The sequence below is a fragment of the Phacochoerus africanus genome, chromosome 1 (genome assembly GCF_016906955.1).
Source record: "Phacochoerus africanus isolate WHEZ1 chromosome 1, ROS_Pafr_v1, whole genome shotgun sequence".
Lineage (NCBI taxonomy): Eukaryota > Metazoa > Chordata > Mammalia > Artiodactyla > Suidae > Phacochoerus > Phacochoerus africanus.
The window spans coordinates 210,861,684-210,876,112 of record NC_062544.1 but is presented as its reverse complement, the minus strand read 5'-3'; the positions used below and the strand labels follow the sequence as shown (position 1 = coordinate 210,876,112).

Genomic DNA, 14,429 nt, shown 5'->3' with positions numbered 1-14,429 from the left:
TCCTACTTGGACTCCAGTATCTCATGCCAGGCCACTGCCCCCATGGTGCTCCTGGTCTTCTTCCTTGGGCTCTGACACCCTGCACCAAACCGTGGAAGGACCCATTCACCCTTCTTAGGCTCCGCCATGTGGAGGGGGCTGCTACTCCCAGCCCCACTCCACCCAGCCCCCTACATGGATGTCTGTCTTGCTTAACCCCTTATAACTTTGGGGCTTTGGGACTTAATAAGGAAGGTGAGAAGTAAAGGAAGGCCAGAAAGAAGGAAGAAAGAAGGAAGGAAGGATGGATTTTTTAATTTTCTTATTATAAGTAAGAATGACGTCTTTTCGGATGTTGAACACCATGTCATGTATAATACGTTTTTGTGTGTATGACCTATCTGTTAACATCTCCAGCAGTTTTTACTATATAGTTATTTGCTAGATACCTTTTTTCCAGACTCTTTATTAGGAATATTAATCTTTTGTCTGTGATGTAAGTTTCAAACATGTTTCTGAATTTTTTTTTGCTCATTTATTTTCTTGCCACACAAAGATTTTTATTTTATGTAATATAATGATTGCCTTTTTTTTTTATTGTTTGCAGATTTTGAATGAAGGTTGAGGAATGGCCTCCTTTTAATATATGCACTGGTTGCTTTTTTCATTGATTTCCAATTTAGGTAGATGTTGGACTGTGTTTTTGTGGGAAAAAACCTGACTCCACTTTGTCTCCTCACACTTTCAGCTGGAGTCCAGGAGCTGGAATCACGCTTCCTGGTACCTGGAGATCTATTAATTTTGACGGGGAACAAAGTGCAAATGCCATGTGATGCCATTCTGATTGATGGCCACTGTGTGGTAGATGAAGGCATGCTGACAGGTACGGTTTTAACACCTAGCTTATAGCCTCTGCTGCTTCTCCTGGGTTTTTCCTGAATGGTAGTGGCCAAGCCTGGGGTTGCTATGGGTCCCTCCTATGCTCACAAATCTTATTAACAGTCCTGCACTGGATGGATCCTGGAGTTCAAATTAAAGCTACTTTCTATTTGTTAGGTCGGATATGGTTATAACTTTTTCAGTTCTTAGCATTTCTTTCTTGAGCAAAGAATTATTTCAACCCTGTCATTTTACCTTAAAAGATTTTAGAGATCATTAGATGTTTCAGAATCATCTGTGACTTTATATTTAATATTTATAAACTACATCCTCAGATAAACACAGAGGGTTTTAAAACCACTGAGAACCATTGAAAAACATCCCCCAACCTCCCTGGGTCCAATCCAAGCTCTTCCTAGCTTGGTTTAAAAATGTCGAAAAGTTGATGATGCAGGAATTGGCAAATCTGCTACTTTCAAAATATACACTGCCTGTGTTGGATGAAGTGTTTCATTTTTAAACAGCATGCCAAGGCTGGGAGGGACTTCCTATCATAATATGCAAGCTGAGGTTCAGAGAGAAGTGACTCGCTCTAGGTCACGGCGCTCCGAGTTCTTACTCACGTATGCATTTATGAGATGTTTTGCCAACCTTTCTGTGAAGTAAAGAATCATGAAGTCTTTTTCAGAGATGGAATTGGAGGCTGTGAATACATATTGATGTACTGTGGTTCCCATTAAAGTCCAAATCAGATCAGTTTCTCCTGGCAGACCAGGAAAGCATGAAATGGGGACAAGGGCACACAGCTGCCTCCTACGTGAACTTACAAAAAAAAAAAAAAAAAAAAACACAAAAAAACAAAACAAAACTAACCACGGAGTGACAACAATCCCTTCCTGCTGGGACTTTTGCAGTGCCAAGTGCCATTAGTGAAAGTGGCCCTCCTGTACTGGCACATTTCCCTAGACTTTATCCTGTTTATTTTACAGATGGAAGTAGAGGGCTTAATAAGTTTTGTTCTCAGAACAGGCCATAGTTATTTTCACAACTCATTCACCACCTTGTTTTAGCACTTCAACACAATGAAATCTGCCCCTCCCAGGGAACTGGCAAAAATCACTAATATCCCAGTTGGCAAATCCAATAGATTCTTTACATTGCTCGTCTTATGGTCCTATCTGCTACATTGGACCATTCTGACCATCTCTTTCTCTGGAAATGCTGTCTGTCTGTTTTCCAAGATAGCACCATCTCGACACGTTTTTGGGCCACTAACAATACTTTTAAGCTTCCTATACTGCTCCTCTTCCTCCATCTCTGCATTTTGAGGTGGTTCAGGGATCCTCGACCTTTCCTTTTTCTCACTCTTCACTCCATACCTAAGTAATCTTGTCTCTTCCCATGGCTATCTTATTGCCTCTAAGGTGATAAACTGTGACTAAATATCTCTGGTCCAGGCCCCTCCCCTCAACTCTGGACCCAAATAAACATCTAACTGCCTGCAAAGCATCTCAACATGGTCGTTCCACAAGCATCTCCACCTCCGGGACCAAAAGGCTATTCCTCTTCCTCCTAGAATCCCTATGTTGGTGATTAAAACCATCCTCTGCTCATCCTTCCGAGTCAGAAAGCAGGATGCCATTTAAAATTCCTCTGTCCCTATGGATCTGCCTCTATAAAAATTTCCCCACATTTTGTAGCTGCTCAATTTATTTCTCAAAACTTGTATCTTTTCTACTCCTACTGCCAGCTGACAAAGTTCAGACCTTGTCCTCTTCAACCAGGACTCTTGTGATGTGTCCCACCTAGATGTCCAGCCTCCACCCTCATCAGACTTCATTCCCTGTACTGCAGACAGAATATACTCTTATACATAAACAGAGTGGTGGCACTCTGCTAAATCAGTTAAATACCTCCTGATTTCCCTCCTGCCAACAGTGCCTATAGAGAAGTATTTTGGGGAGTTCCTGTTGTGGCTCAGTGGTTAATGAATCCGATTAAGAACCATGAGGTTGCGGGTTCGATCCCTGGCCTTGCTCAGTGGGTTAAGGATCTGGCGTTGCCATGAGCTGTGGTGTAGGTTGCAGGTGTGGCTCGGATACCGCGTTGCTGTGGCTGTGGTGTAGGCCGGCAGCTACAGCTCCGATTGGACTCGTAGCCTGAGAACCTCCATATGCCGCGGGTGTGGCCCTAAAAGAACAAAAGGACAAAATAAAATAAAATAAAATAAAATAAAATAAAATAAAGAAATATTTAAACCCTTAAGTACATGCACAGAGTGCCCTCCATACCTTGCATCCTATATAGCTCTCATGGCCCCACGTTCTAGACCACACAACTTGCTATTCACTAAATGTTTATTTCAGCATCCATGTTTGATTTTACAGCACTCAGAGTATTTATGATATGACGTTAGATTTATTGGTTTCCGTGTCTCTCTCCCCTGTGGCCTACAAACCTCTGAAAAACAAGAACTGTTTTTCTCCTTGTATCCCCTAGATCCAGGGTTGTTCCTGCCACAGGCTCACAAAAAAGGTCTGCCCTGTGATGAGGTCCTGTTTGCATGGCTTACACAAAATGAGATGCTTGTTTTTTTGTAGGAGAAAGCATCCCAGTCAGTAAAACCCCTTTACCTGAGATGAATAGCTCTGTGCCCTGGAAAACACAGAGTGAAGCAGATTACAAGCGGCATGTCCTCTTCTGTGGAACCGAGGTTATCCAGGCCAAGGGGGCTTGCTCTGGGACCGTGAAAGCAGTGGTACTGCAAACGGGTTAGTTAGCATCTCCTTTGTTTTACTATTTTAAGGAAATGTTTTTGCTCAGTTTGTCTAGTGCCTTGAGTGAATTAGGTAAGGAGCAGTCTTTCAAGAACAAACCTAATATATGAAAATACAGATGTTTAAAACGTGAATTGAAATGTGGAGTATGCGTTTTGGTAAAAATAATAACATTGATGACAACAATTAATATTTCTGTGCTTTTTAGTTTATAAACTATTTCTACATATCAAGTGAGCAGAACAAAAATCCATGTTTCCATTTTGTACATGAATTTAGGTGAAATTTTAGAAAAACATCACATAGCTAGTCACTGACAGAGTTGGACCTAGAACTCAGGTCTTCTAACCCAAAGAACTAATCTCAAGGTCTTTCTGGGCAGGAGAGGAATTGAAAACTTGATGATGAAAAGTATTAGAGGAGTTGCCTTTGTGGCTCAGTGGGTTAAGGATGCAACATTGTCTCTTGTGAGGATACGGGTTTGATCCCTGGTCTCACTCAGTGGGTTAAGGATCCTCTGTTGCCATGGCTTAAGTGTAGGCCAGCAACTGCAGCTCTGATTTGACCCCTGGCATGGGACCTTCCATATGCTACAGGTGTGGCTGTTAAAAAAAAAAAAATTGAAATTGAATCTATCTGTATTTACTGGGTCATTTAATTTAAATTCAAGTGTGAGTGTGTGTGTGTGTGTGTGTGTGTGTGTGTGTGAGTGAGTGTTTACGCTTGTAAGTCACTTCCGTAAAATGAAGCTTTATTTGGAAAAGCTGTGCTCTGCCCCCACCTGGTGCTTTCCTGTCTCTGGGATGCATTGAATTAGAAGTAGAAGGAAGGAAAACCAGAGTGAAGTCGGTTTGGAAAGAGGTGAGATATATCCATTCTAAGACTTAGGTGTTTTGCCAATTATCCTTTAATTGCGTTTGGGTTTAAGCACAGCTTAAGCCCCTCTAAAGAAAACAAAGTCTGCGTTGAGGATTAGAAGAGCACTAGCAGTGAGTTTTGTCATCCTGAGCATGTGGGGGGGTGTTTGCTGCTTCAGGATTCAACACTGCCAAGGGGGACCTGGTGAGATCCATTCTCTACCCCAAGCCGATGAATTTTAAGCTCTACAGGGATGCCATCAGGTTCCTCCTGTGCCTCGTGGGGACCGCCACCATTGGAATGATCTACACATTGTGCGTCTATGTGCTCAGCGGGGTAAGTTGCTTTTGTTCTTTCGCTCCTTACACGCATACACTCATCTATGTTTTATACTTTGCATGATGACCTTAATCTAAGGTGTGGTTTTCAAACCTGGGAAAACAGCTATACTCCTGCAAGCTGCTTCTATACTCCTGGCTCCCCATTATAAGCAATTGATCACCAAGTGTTCCATAATAACCATCAGATCTAGTGGGATAAAACACTTTCTTAATTGTGATATCAACATGCTTCTACTCTTGGACTTTTCTTTACACAATTTTTTTCATTTAAATCTGAGAATATATTTATTCTAATAAGGTAGTATTTCGTAGTTGTTAAATGAGGGCTTTTTTCATTTATTTATTTTTTTAAATTAAAAAAAATTTTTTTAAAATTTTTTCCTGCTATACAGCATGGGGCTCAAGTTATTCTTACATGTATACATTTTTTTCCCCTACCCTTTGTTCTGTTGCAATATGAGTATCTAGACATAGTTCTCAATGCTACTCAGCAGGATCTCCTTGTAAATCTATTCTAAGTTGTATCTGATAACCCCAAGCTCCCGATCCCTCCCACTCCCTCCCTCTCCTGTCGGGCAGCCACAAGTCTATTCTCCAAGTCCATGATTTTCTTTTCTGAGGAGATGTTCATTTGTGCTGGATATTAGATTCCAGTTATAAGTGATATCATATGGTATTTGTCTTTATCTTTCTGGCTCATTTCACTCAGGATGAGATTTAGTTCCATCCATGTTGCTGCAAATGGCATTATGTCATTCTTTTTTATGGCTGAGTAGTATTCCATTGTGTATATACCACATCTTCCTAATCCAATCATCTGTTGATGGACATTTGGGTTGTTTCCATGTCCTGGCTATTGTGAACAGTGCTGCAATGAACATGCGGGTGCATGTGTCTCTTTTAAGTAGAGTTTTGTCTGGATATATGCCCAAGAGTGGGATTGCGGGGTCATATGGAAGTTCTATGTATAGATTTCTAAGGTATCGCCAAACTGTTCTCCATAGTGGCTATACCAGTTTACATTCCCACCAACAGTGCAGGAGGGTTCCCTTTTCTCCACAGCCCCTCCAGCACTTGTTATTTGTGGACTTATTAATAATGGCCATTCTGACTGGTGTGAGGTGGTATCTCATGGTAGTTTTGATTTGCATTTCTCTTATGATCAGCGATGTTGAGCATTTTTTCATGTGTTTGTTGGCCATCTGTATATCTTCCTTGGAGAAATGTCTATTCAGGTCTTTTGCCCATTTTTCCATTGATTGATTGGCTTTTTTGCTGTTGGGTTTTATAAGTTGTTTATATATTCTAGAGATTAAGCCCTTGTCGGTTGCATCATTTGAAACTATCTTCTCCCATTCTGTAAGTTGTCTTTTTGTTTTCTTTTTGGGTTTCTTTTGCTGTGCAAAAGCTTTTCAGTTTGATTAGGTCCCATGGGTTTATTTTTGCTCTTATTTCTATTGCTTTGGGAGACTGACCTGAGAAAATATTCATGCGGTTGATGTCAGAGAGTGTTTTGCCTATGTTCTCTTCTAGGAGTTTGATGGTGTCCTGTCGTATATTTAACTCTTTCAGGCATTTGGAGTTTATTTTTGTGCATGGTGTGAGGGTGTGTTCTAATTTCATTGCTTTGCATGCAGCTGTCTAGGTTTCCCAGCAATGCTTGCTGAATAGACTTTATTTTTCCCATTTTATGTTCTTGCCTCCCTGGTCAAAGATTAATTGACCGTAGGTGTCAGGGTTTATTTCTGGGTTCTCTATTCTGTTCCATTGGTCTGTCTGTCTGTTTTGATACCAGTACCACACTGTTTTGATGACTGTGGCTTTGTAATATTTCTTGAAGTCTGGGAAAGTTATGCCTCCTGCTTGGTTTTTGTTTCTCAGGATTGCTTTGGCAATTCTGGGGTAAATGAGGGCTTTTAAATAAAACCCAGACACCCATTGTGGGTGAAGTCATGGCCAACTGGTACATTGTTCTACACTGACAACAGTATGAATTGTTACAAGCTTTTTCATTGTCCTTTAGCAAACTATATTGAGAGCCATAAATGTGTTCATATCCTTTGAACCATATTTGACTCACTCATATCATTTTAAGGAATGTGACCTAAAGAAGTAAACAAAAAGGAGGAAAAACATCATATGCACAAAGATGTTCATAATCCATTTCTCTGTAATCGCTAAATAGGGACTTTACCTTCCCAGGAACCTCCGGAGGAGGTGGTGAAGAAAGCCCTTGATGTCATCACCATTGCTGTTCCTCCTGCTCTACCTGCTGCTCTGACCACAGGCATTATCTATGCCCAGCGGAGGCTGAAAAAGAGAGGCATCTTTTGCATTAGTCCACAGAGGATCAATGTATGTGGACAATTAAACCTTGTCTGCTTTGACAAGGTATGTGTGTTTCATTCTCATTCCCAGCGCCATTTTTATCATCACTATCATCACACACAGGTGCTTTGCAGACCTGAGAGGCAGGAAACTTAGGATGTGGGCACCTGACTTCATTTTATTTCTGGTTGGATGTATAATCTAGGACAGATACATTTCTTTCTTTCTTTTTTTTTTTGGCTCACCCATGGCATTCAGATGTTCCTGAGCCAGGGATTGAACCTGTGCCACAGCAGTGACAATGCTGGATCATTAAGCCTCTAGGCCACCAGGTAGCTCCTAGATACATTTATTGAGCTCTCAGATTCTAGGGTTTAGAGAAGGAAGAGTAGGTACTGAATCTTTTAGGGCTCTTCCAACTCTGATATTCTATGACACACAATTAGTTAAAATAGCATTTTGTCCCTCTATAGTCAAAACTTTCGTACAAGGAACAGAATTTAAACCTTTGACTCTACTTACTGCTATATCCCTAATGCTAAGACTATTGCCTGGTGTATAGTTAGTGCTCAATAAATATTTATTGAATTAACAAACAAATAAAAAAGGAAGCGTTTATTTAGCTGTGTCTTACTATGAAACTTGATTAAAATAAATGCCCAGTCAATTCCTTACTATATTTTCCCATCTGCAGTATACTGCTTAAAATAATCCCTGATCCCTTGCCAGTTACTCCCAACCAGCCTCTTAGTCTACCTTCTCTTGAATATATTCTTTTCGTCTATATACACGTATGCTGGGGTGAAGGTGGGAGCCATAAGAGGGTAAGATGGAAATGGTTTGTGCCTGGGCCTTGATTTTTAAAGATGCCTAAGTGACCACAGACAGAGGTCAATGCCACTGAAGGAAAGGTTTCACATTACTCACAGTTTCCCTAGACAGAAGAGGCCTGTCTCACCATGCAGGGCTGCAGGAGGGATGTTGGATTTTGATCAGGAAGCAAAGCAGGAGTGAGAGGAATGCTTAGGCTATGGCCTTGATGGGAGTTTCTGCAGGAAAGGCATGACAGAGAAGGTACACAGCAGATGGACAATTGGCTCATTGGAATGATTTCAGTAGGCTCTGGGTTATAGGAATGCTCTCTTGTTGTCTGGTACCTGCCGCTGGATGCTTAAGGTAGAGGGATGTGGTCTCCAGGGGAATGTGGCTGGATAGAAGAGGGGTGATTCCTGACTGGTCAGTTTGCACATCAAAGGCTTGTTCTTGGCCGAGACCCTTGTTATCTTTAAGAATTGGTTAGCCTCCATCCCAGGAAGTGGTCCCTTTCCTTCAGAAAGGTGTCTTAAGTTAAAGTTTTGGGGGTGGGCACACTGTAGGGTATACAGAAGTAGAAATATAATGCTGGACACATGAAACTTATATAATGCTATTTCTAACATATAATGAAAACTGCTGTTATTGCAATAAAAAAATAAAAAAGAGAAAGGTTTCCTAACATGTCAAATATAATACACAGAAAACTTTAAAATATACACAAGGGCATTCCCTGGTTAAGCAGGTTAAGGATCTGGTGTTGTCACAGCTGTGACTTGGGTGTGCTGTGGGTTTGATCTTTGGCCCAGGAAATTCCGCATGCCATGGGTGCAGCCAAAAAAAGACCTATAATCCCAGGGCATTGTAGGTAGGCGAATATGGCAGAGAGCCAAGAGAGCAATAGAATGTGATTTTGATCAGAACAACACATTAGTAGTGGGAGAGAGTGTTTGTAGATCTCAAATTCTGGCTAAGACCTGTTTGCATACTTTTTTTTGGCAGTGGGGAGCCATCGAAGGTGTTTTCTTCCTCTTTTTTGATTGCTGCCTTCTTTTTTCTCAATTTAATTTTTATTGTGGTGAAAGATGCACAACATAAAATCTACCATGTTAACCATTGTTATGGGACTTTAAGTGCATTCATTTTGCTGTGCCACCATCATCACCATCTCTTTCTAGAACTTTTTCTATCTTCCCCAACTGAAATTTGGTACTCATCAAATAGTACATCGAAGGTTTTTGATAGCAGAGAATGAATGGGATCAGAGCTGTATTTTTTAATTACTGGAATAACAGAGAGAGCCACAATAGCAGAGGTTAACATGGCTCTTGCCATTGTTTCCATGTTACTCTGTGGTCATACTAGCATCATAAGGAAAGATGTTCTGTTTCTAAGATCATATTATTTTCGGGCTTGGAAAAGGAAAAAAGGCAGGGGAGATAATTGTAGTATGAATTTGAATGAAAAATAAGTAATAATTATGAGCAATTAACATTTTTCTCAGCTCTTACTCTATGCTAGGCATTAAATTAAGCACTTTGTATTATCTCACTAATCTTCACAGTAGCCCTATATGGCTTATGTGATTATGACTATGTTGCAGATAAGGGCTCTGATGTCTTGAGGGGTTAAATAATTGGCCCAGGTCACCCAGCTGGAGTTTTAACCCAGTCCGAACTCTTCATCACTATACTGCACTGAGAAAAACACCAACAAACACCTTTTTACCAAATAGGTGTCAAGTAGCAAAATATTTCTTTAGAGCAATACTTATTTCCAATGACCTATTTTTAACTTCTGCTATCAAGGCTGGGATTTGCCTACTTCATGGCTCTGAGAGCAGGCTTACCCAGGACTCTCCCATCCATTCCATCTAACATGAAATCCTCAAAACAAGCCTCTGAAATATGTAAAGCAGGCACTGTATTCTTCTCTTTATCACTGAGAACACTGAAGTTCAAAGAGACTAAGCGCCAGCCTGTCATTCAACCAGTGTGAGTTCATCAAAGCTTCCACCCGGGACTCCAGATACCCCCTTATTGTGTGCTTCTCTGAAGTGCCGATCTCAATAATGTGACATATATTTTCCCGTTAAAACATAACTTATCAATGTCACTATGGAGGTGCTGGATCTTCAGAGTAAACTGAGTGCTTGTTTCTGTTTAGACAGGCACCTTAACGAGGGATGGCTTGGATCTCTGGGGAGTCATGCCTTGCGGTAGGAACGGGTGAGTACTTGGGACTGAATGCATTGTCGGTTCACTTTCCCCAGAACTTTGCGTTTTTTCCTGAACACTAATGATGGAGCGATTTTGGCATTGGCTTCTGTGAGCAGTGGTTGCCCAAATAGGCTTCATTTAATTTCTCTTCTTGACTATTTCCAAAGCTCACTAAAACATGCCTATTTCCCTCACCCCTATCCCAGCCCCAGGACACTCACAAAATCCAAGGATGCATTCACATCCTTGCTAAAATGTGATTTGCTATGAGCATATCAGACAGGGGTCTGTGTGGGTCATTTGGACACTACCAGGATACTGTCCTTCAAAGGGGTAATTATTCCTTGTACAAACTGAAGCCATTCCATGTACTAATAGAAAGAACACAGCCCTGACTTGTAGACACTGTTTCAGGAAGGGGAATATCTCTGAGCCTTACCTAGTGGATGTCAGTTTTGACAATTTTCGCATCAGGGTGGTGAAGATTTACATGTCTTTCTCTTGGGGCTCTCTTGTCTGAGTTTGCTTCTCTGTCTGCTTTTTCATCCTACTCCAACTTGCAGCCTGATCAGAACATGGACAATTGACTTTCAGGTTTTGTTTTTAATTGAGGTATAGTTGATTTCAGATTTTTTTTTTGTTTTGTTTTTGTTTTTTTGGCTGTACTCAGAGCATGTGGAAGTTTCAGGCCAGAGATTGCTCCCAAGCCACAGCAGTGACAATGCTGGATCCTTAACCATCTGCACCACCAGGGAACTTCTCACGTTTTGTTTTTTAAATGCAAGTATTTCCCTTTCACACTTGCAACCTAAATCATAAACTATTTTATATATAAATGGTACATCAATGTTCATCTGCAGTATGCACATGATGTACAATTTACCCATGAAGTATTTTAATTATATATGTTTAATGACTATTTATAAATGAGTCTATTTAGGTTAAAAAAATTAATCTGATGCTTCTAACTGTTTTAGCCTATAGAAGAAGGCTGCCATAAGTGTTAAACTTTCTAAAGGTCTTTTCATTTTCTCCCAAAGATCATTTCAGATAGATACTCAGTCATCTTGTTCATTAGTATTTTTCTGTTTCAGCTTCTATAAAAAGTGTACGCATTTATTCAAATATATGAGCATTCAGAGAGCAGGGTTTTTTTTGTTTGTTTTTTGTCTTTTTGCCTTTTCTAGGGCTACTTCCAGCAGCATATGGAGGTTCCCAGGCTAGGGGTCTAGTCAGAGCTGTAGATGCTGGCCTACACCAGAGCCACAGCAACACCAGATCCCAGCCACGTCTGCAACCTACACCACAGCTCACGGCAACGCCAAATCCTTAACCCACTGAGTGAGGCCAGGGATTGAACCCAAAACCTCATGGTTCCTAGTCGGATTTGTTAACCACTGCGCCACAACATGAACTCTAGAGAGCAGTCTTGTTCTTATTTATAGTTGTGTCTCTAGTGCCATATAGCACTATAGTAGACATATAGAGTAGATGCACAATAAGTGTTGGTTTATCTAAAATAAACTGAAGGAGTACCTGCTGTGGTGCAGTGGGTTAAGAATCTGACTGCAGTGGCTCGGGTCACTATGGAGGTGCAAGTTCTATCCTGGGCCTGTCCCAGGGAGTTAAAGGATCCAGCGTTGCCATAGCTGTGGCTTGAATTCAGTCCTTGGCCCATGTTTAATCCTTGGCCCAGGAATTTCCATATACCTCAGTGTGGCCATTAAAAAATAAATTAATTAATGAAATAATCTAAATATGTTCCATCTCTTAAATATTCTTCTCCTTATTGAGTTGACATCATACTACGCACAAGACTTTTAAAACTTTCTGTACCTAAAAGAACTTGTCAAATTTATGTATTTATTTATTCTTTCTCTTAAATGCTGACTTTGTTGGTGTGCAATTCTAGATGAAAGAGTTTTTATTTTATTTTATTTTAATTTTATTGGTCAGTACTTTTGAGGTATTCTACTATCTTCCAGATTCCCTTCTTTTCTTTCTTTTTCTTTCTTTCTCTCTCTCTCTTTCTTCTTTCTTTCTTTCTTTCTTTCTTTCTTTCTTTCTTTCTTTCTTTCTTTCTTTCTTTCTCTCTTTCTTTCTCTCTCTCTCTCTCTTTCTTTATTTCTTCCTTCCTTTCTTTCTTCTTTCGCTTTTTAGGGCCACACCTGTGGCATATGGAAGTTCCCAGGCTAGGGGATGAATCAGAGCTGAAGCTGTTGGCCTACACCACAACCACAGCAACACAAGATCCAAGCTGCTCCTGTGACCTACACCACAACTCATAGCAACTCTGGATCCTCAACCCACTGAGCGAGGCCAGGGATTGACCCATGTCCTCATGGATACTAGTTCATTACTACTGAGCCATGATGGGAACTCTAGAACTTGTCAAATTTAAACAAAAACAACTGATATCATATTTAGATTATTGCTAGATTAATTTGGTCTCTCACGCTACTTCCCTCTCCTCTTTCCTACTTCAGAAAGATCAGAGTTGGTTTCAAATGACTAAAAGAGCAATTAAAATCTTTTTTTGACACATTTAATAGAATAAGGTAAAATGGATTCAATTCAAAGAAAGAAGTCAGCACCTGACTTAGAAGCTATTAACTATCATATTATAAAAGTGAGCTCATCTCTAATACTTCATATCTTTTCCAAAGAGGGCCTGTGCAATGGGCCAGGTACTTCAAAACCATTGGAAGGCCACTTGAGCTACCTGGTTTGGATAAATCATAAACATTTAAATAAAAGTTCAAGGACAGGGATGACAGAGTTTTATTTGTTGCACAAACCAGAGTCTGGCTCAGTCCACAGGAACCCAGAACTACGTATTCAGAATTATATGTGGAGGATAGTTTGTGTGCCAGCTGAAAAATAAGGTTCTTTTTTCCTGATCTGTGTTTGCTTTACAATGTGAGCTCAAGAATCTGTGTTAATCTCTGCTGATGATTGCTTACTTTTAGATTTTTACTAAAACGCCAGGGACACATTGTAAACCTTTGAGGCAGCTTGATCTTTCAATTTATAAAAATAGGTATGATCAGCAGGGTCAGTACTCAGTTAAAAGGTTCTTGAGCTTTTAAGGAAGCTTGAATGAGGAATCCAGGAAGAAATACAGCTGGATTGTGAGTTAACATTCTGATGTGTAGGTACCCTAAGGAAATGCAGTGCCCATAACATGAGAAGTCATAGTCTGACCCTGGAGACCATGTTTTAAGTCAATAACAAAAAGTAAAAAATACAAACTCTTCCAAGAAAGAGTAACTAGAAAGGTCTGGAAACTGCACACTGGAGGCAGAGCTTGAGGTTCCTATGTAATCCTAGAGGAAGGGAGTATAAAAGGGGGTACAGCCAAGCTGGTCCACAAATCTGAAAGAAGTTGACATGTGGAGGAGGAAGAGCAAGCAGATTCTGACTGCTCCAAAAAGCAGATTTGGCCTCAATCCAGGAAGCTCTTTCTGCCACTCAGGGTCCTCCAGATAGGATGGTCTGCTTTGTGACTTGCTTACTGATTCACACATTTAAGAAGGGACTGACCAATAAGGTCCAGAGGACATCTTTTATTAGATGACATCAACTCTGAATTAGTGGAAGAAGCCTGCATATGGCCTTTGAGTTTTATCTTAGTAGGTTTTAGATGAGGCCACTTTCTATGGGAAGCTATGGTGATGATGGCTGCAGTATAGACACCAGAAGTCAGGTTGGAAGAAGAGAGAATGCAAATGCAGTGTCCTTTTCATAAGTGGTGGGGTTTTTTTGTTTGTTTGTTGGGTTGTTTTTTGTTTGTTTGTTTTTGTGATTTTTTTTTTTTTTTTTTTTTTTTTTGCTTTTTAGGGCCACACCCGAGCAAGGCATATGGAAGTTCCCATGCTTGGGGTCCATTGGAGCTGCAGCTGCCAGCCAACGCCACAGCCACAGCAACACGGGATCTGAGTGGCACCAGTGACCTACATCACAGCTCATGGCAACGCTGGATCCCTGACCCATTGAGCAAGGCCAGGGATCAAACCCACATCCTCATGGATACTAGTCAGATTCATTTCCACTGTGCCATGACGGGAACTCCCAAAAGCGGGTTTTGTTGTTGTTGTTGTTGTTATTGTTGTTGTTGTTGTTGTTGTTGTTATTGTTGTTGTTGTTGCTATTTCTTGGGGCCGCTCCTGCGGCATATGGAGGTTCCCAGGCTAGGGGTTGAATCGGAGCTGTAGCCACCGGCCTACGCCAGAGCC

At 40.8% G+C, this 14,429-nt stretch overlaps 1 protein-coding gene across 3 annotated transcripts in view; it reads left to right on the top strand.

Annotated features, from left to right (window-relative positions):
* The window catches only part of ATP13A4 (ATPase 13A4), a 159,870-nt gene that overhangs the window by 79,463 nt on the left and 65,978 nt on the right, over window positions 1–14,429 (top strand). For all 3 annotated transcript variants that reach the window (XM_047788920.1, XM_047788911.1, XM_047788928.1), the window contains exons 9-13: window positions 728–862; window positions 3,459–3,629; window positions 4,672–4,829; window positions 7,037–7,225; window positions 10,142–10,203. In XM_047788920.1, the coding sequence (XP_047644876.1) occupies window positions 728–862; window positions 3,459–3,629; window positions 4,672–4,829; window positions 7,037–7,225; window positions 10,142–10,203 (715 nt within the window). The remainder of the gene's footprint in view (window positions 1–727; window positions 863–3,458; window positions 3,630–4,671; window positions 4,830–7,036; window positions 7,226–10,141; window positions 10,204–14,429) is intronic.